The sequence below is a fragment of the Calliphora vicina genome, chromosome 3 (genome assembly GCF_958450345.1).
Source record: "Calliphora vicina chromosome 3, idCalVici1.1, whole genome shotgun sequence".
In the NCBI taxonomy this organism is placed as follows: domain Eukaryota; kingdom Metazoa; phylum Arthropoda; class Insecta; order Diptera; family Calliphoridae; genus Calliphora; species Calliphora vicina.
This window is the reverse complement of record NC_088782.1, coordinates 52,371,855-52,376,614: the sequence shown is the minus strand read 5'-3', so window position 1 is coordinate 52,376,614 and position 4,760 is coordinate 52,371,855. Positions and strand designations below refer to the sequence as shown.

General features: G+C 27.7%; 1 protein-coding gene across 1 annotated transcript; it reads left to right on the top strand.

Moving 5' to 3' along the window:
• Positions 1 to 416: 416 nt before the first annotated feature.
• Positions 417 to 2,389, top strand: LOC135955463 (uncharacterized). Its single transcript, XM_065505813.1, has 4 exons — positions 417 to 467; positions 1,079 to 1,165; positions 1,457 to 1,846; positions 2,204 to 2,389. The coding sequence occupies exons 3-4, from the start codon at positions 1,721 to 1,723 to the stop codon at positions 2,312 to 2,314; spliced, it is 237 nt and encodes a 78-aa protein (XP_065361885.1). The 5' UTR covers positions 417 to 467; positions 1,079 to 1,165; positions 1,457 to 1,720; the 3' UTR covers positions 2,315 to 2,389.
• Positions 2,390 to 4,760: the final 2,371 nt, after the last annotated feature.

Sequence of the window (4,760 nt, the reverse complement as noted above, 5' to 3'; positions counted from 1 at the left end):
GCTGGTAAATTGCATATATGTAAATAATCAAATAGTTTTAATAAGATCGCATAAGATAACCAAAAACGATTACATTGTTTGAATTTTAAACAATCTACTACATTTTTGATTTTCTTTTATATTGTTTAGTTATTTATGTCGGACGATTTGTTTCTGTTTTTTAAAGAAATTTTCAAAATTTCCCGTAAAATGTCAACAATTGAAACAACGATCGATGGAAATTGGACCGTAAGTTTTAGAAATAAAATCATATTGAATTTAAAAATATACTACTAAATTTATTACAGGATTTACCATTACATCAAATACTATATGAATGGATCGTGAAGAATATGAGCATTCCCACTGACATGAGTACGATAGTGGCTTACATTGGTTTATTTTTAATAGCCTGGTATTCAATAATATGGGTGACGCGTTTCATCATGACCATTATTTGGCCATTGTTTTTAATAGCAACGGCAATAGTAAGTACTGAATATTTTAAGGTGTATATGTGTGTTTGTGCAAATGTTGAAATACACAAAAAGAAATTGAAATTATTTTAGGCGTTTTTATATAAAATTTGTAATTAAACCTAAAAACTGATATTTCTCTTAGCTTTCAATAACATATTTATTTAAATAAACAAGTGAAATGTTAACCTGAGGCGATTGTTAGGCGATTGTTCACCTAAATTTGTATAGACTTATTTGTGAAATTTGACTAGAATTTTTAAAAACCGATCAGAAAACTATAAACGGAATGACAAGCTTATATACATATTTACTTTTATGGAGAAGAATTTTAGCGAAAAAGTTTATAAATATTTATTTCATTGTATCCTTAAAATTACGAAATTTTTACAAAAGTATAAGTATTGATATCGAGGTTCTCAAACTCTGCACAATTAGGGAATTTAAAAAAATAAAATAAATTTCTAAGCAGCTATAAAAGAGTTATACTGATATTGAATTGGGTACTTATTGCCCATCAAGGGTGGGTTCACAAGTGGAGCACCATGTATCAAAAATAGAATAAGTTTCAATTTTAAATTTGCATATACAATAATAACATAATTTCAACTATTTAATTTCAGATAGTTTTTCGTATTCTACAATTTTATGAACCCGAGGACATAGCGGACATGATCTTTAAGTCACTTACACTTGTTGTGGATACTTTAGTAAGAACGAGATTCATTTACAATTACACCCTTCACCAAAGTGTTCGAATTTATAAAAACATTCAAGATTGCATCATTGTCTTTTACTATTTCATATTTGGTATGGAGCAATCAAAAGAACAAGCTAAAGAAGACACTATTCAAGAATTATTTGTACCCGAAGAGACTTTTCATATAAATTGAAGTTAAAATTTAATCGATTGGATATAAATACAATGGTTTGGTGAAGGGAGTAAATTTAAATTAAATTATATATTAATTTCTGTTATTTTTATTCTGTATATATTGCAGGTATTGATTTTGGGAAAAATTTTGGACTTAGGGTTAAAAATAATTGAATAGAGTTTCTTATCTAGCAGAAAATGGTGTAAAAGTCAAATTTAATAAATTAAAATACTCATCAAAGTAAAAATTGAAAGTTGTTAAAAAAATTTGGAAATTCAAAAATTAAATAGAAACAAATATTTTTTGTAAATAAAACTTTTTTGCCAACTATAAATATTCGGCTACAAATTTTAAGTTCATTTTTCGCAACTCCATGTACATATGTAAACAATGCCCGTTGCAGTGCGTTTAGTTGAGGTATTGACTCTAATAACATTGCTGGGAATTTTAACTGGATTCTCAATATTTGTGGTGTTGGCACAACGGGCATCCTTCGTGTTATTACTACTTATTACGGTAAGATTGTGTAAATAATGGATTAATTTACGGAAAATAAAAGTGACGGGGCTCCACAAAATTAAAACCTTAAATGCAAACGATCGTAACTACACAAAAATTCAAAATCGAGTTTTTGATTGACTATGGTTATTTTTATCCAACTACATGCTCACGCAAATTTTTAGACTTTACAACTTTATTAAAGAAATTCGAATGGACGGTCGACTTTATTATTATTGATTGTATAAAGTTTTTTGCTTCTCCTGTAAAAAAATAAAAGTGTAGTTACGTCCGTTTGCATTTAAGGTGACGATATGTTCTAAAATATTATTTAAAAAATTAATAATTTTTTAATCTATTATTCTGTTTTAATAGCCAATAACCTATATTATATACGGTATTCTATATGTTGCGGAGAAAATCCTAGTGACAACCATAGAAGGGTTGTTGGGTGTAACTAACAGCGTTAGTGATAACATTAACTAAATCATGTTTTTGCTTATAAATTTAAAAAAAAAAACCTGTAATAAAATATGTACATGATTTAAAAAATAAATGTAATTAAATTGTTAAATATTGCGTTTTATTTTAAAATATTTTTCTTTCATTTCGATTTTTGTTCAGAAATATGAGTGATCACAGATCGAGCTCTTTTTCTTGATTAAACGCTTATTGCCCAAGTTATTAGCGAATTTAGATATTTTGAGTTTTTATATAAAAATTGATTTTTGTTCAGAAATATGAGTGATAACAGATCGAGCTCCTTTTCTTGATTAAACGCTTATTGGCCAAGTTATTAGGGAATTTATATATTTTGAGTTTTTATATAAAAAATAGATTTTTTGTCCGAAATATGAGTGATCACAGATCGAGCTCTTTTTCTTGATTAAACGCTTATTGGCCAAGTTATTTATTTTATTTATTTATTCACAGTAATATAAAAAAGCCTTTCTAGGCCAATTATTAGCGAGTTTAGATATTTTCAGTTTTTATATAAAAAAAATCGATTTTTGTTCAGAAATATGAGTGATCACAGATCGAACTCCTTTTCTTGATAAAACGTTTATTGGCCAAGTTATTAGCGAATTTAGATATTTTGAGTTTTTCAATAAAAAAACTGATTTCTGTTCAGAAATATGAGTGATCACAGATCGAGGTCCTTTTGTTGATTAAACGCTTATTGGCCACGTTATTAGCGAATTTAGATATTTTGAGTTTTTATATAAAAAATCGATTTTTGTTCAGAAATATGAGTGATCACAGATCGAGCTCCTTTCTTGGCCAAATTATTAGCGAGTTTAGATATTTTGACTTTTTATATAAAAAATCGAATTTTTGTCCGAAATATGAGTGATCACAGATCGAGGTCCTTTTGTTGATTAAACGCTTATTGGCCAAGTTATTAGCGAATTTAGATATTTTCAGTTTTTATATAAAAAAAATCGATTTTTGTTCAGAAATATGAGTGATCACAGATCGAACTCCTTTTCTTTATAAAACGTTTATTGGCCAAGTTATTAGCGAATTTAGATATTTTGAGTTTTTTTTATAAAAAATCGATTTTTGTTCAGAAATATGAGTGATCACAGATCGAGCTCCTTTTCTTGGCCAAGTTATTAGTGAATTTAGATATTTTGAGTTTTTATATAAAAAATCGATTTTTGGCCATAAATATGAGTGATCACAGATCGATTAAACGCTTATTGGCCAAGTTATTAGCGAATTTAGATATTTTGACTTTTTATATAAAAAATCGATTTTTTGTCCGAAATATTAGTAATCACAGATCGAGCTGTTTTTCTTGATTAAACGCTTATTAAACCAGTTATTAGCGAATTTAGATATTTTGAGTTTTTATATAAAAAAAATCGATTTTTGGCCAGAAATATGAGTGATCACAGATCGAGCTCTTTTTCTTGATTAAACGCTTATTGGCCTAGTTATTAGCAAATATATATATTTAGTGTTTTTAAATACATTTTTGTTCAGAAATATGAGTGGTCACAGATCGAGGTCCTTTTGTTGATTAAACGCTTATTGTCCAAGTTATTAGCGAATTTTGATATTTTGAGTTTTTATATAAAAAAATCGATTTTTGTTCAGAAATATGAGTGATCACAGATCGAGCTACTTTTCTTGATTAAACGCTTATTGGCCAAGTTATTAGCGAATTTAGATATTTTGAGTTTTTATATAAAAAAAATCGATTAAAAAATCTTGATTAAACGCTTATTGGCCAAGTTACTAGCGAATTTAGATTTTTGAGTTTTTATATAAAAAATCGATTTTTGTTCGGAAATATGAGTGATCACAGATCGAGCCCCTTTTCTTGATTAAACGCTTATTAGCGAATTTAGATTTTGAGTTTTTATATAAAAAAATCGATTTTTGTTCAGAAATATGAGTGATCACAGATAAACCTCTTTTTCTTGATTAAACGCTTATTGTCCAAGTTATTAGCGAATTTAGATATTTTGAGTTTTTATATATAAAATTGATATTTTGTCCGAAATATGAGTGATCACAGATCAAACTCCTTTTCTTGATAAAACGCTTATTGGCCAAGTTATTAGCGAATTTAGATATTTAGAAATATGGTCGGTCAAGCCCGACCATATAATACCCTACACTAAGTAAAGGAACAAAAACATTTTTCTTTTAAAATTTCAATAATTTATATTTTTGAGTGATTTTCGGAAGTGGGCCTTATATGGGGGCTATGTCAAATTTTAGACCGATCACCATGAAATTAGGTCGTGTGATTTATGTTTACATGAAAGTTTACTATGTTAAATTTTGTGAGTATACCAATTTTTAAGCGATTTATGCACGTTAAAGTGATTTTCGGAAGGGGGTCTATATGGGAGCTATGATATATTTTGTGTGTATAAAACTTATTTGGAGCGGAATTTGTGGAGATACATATATAAAT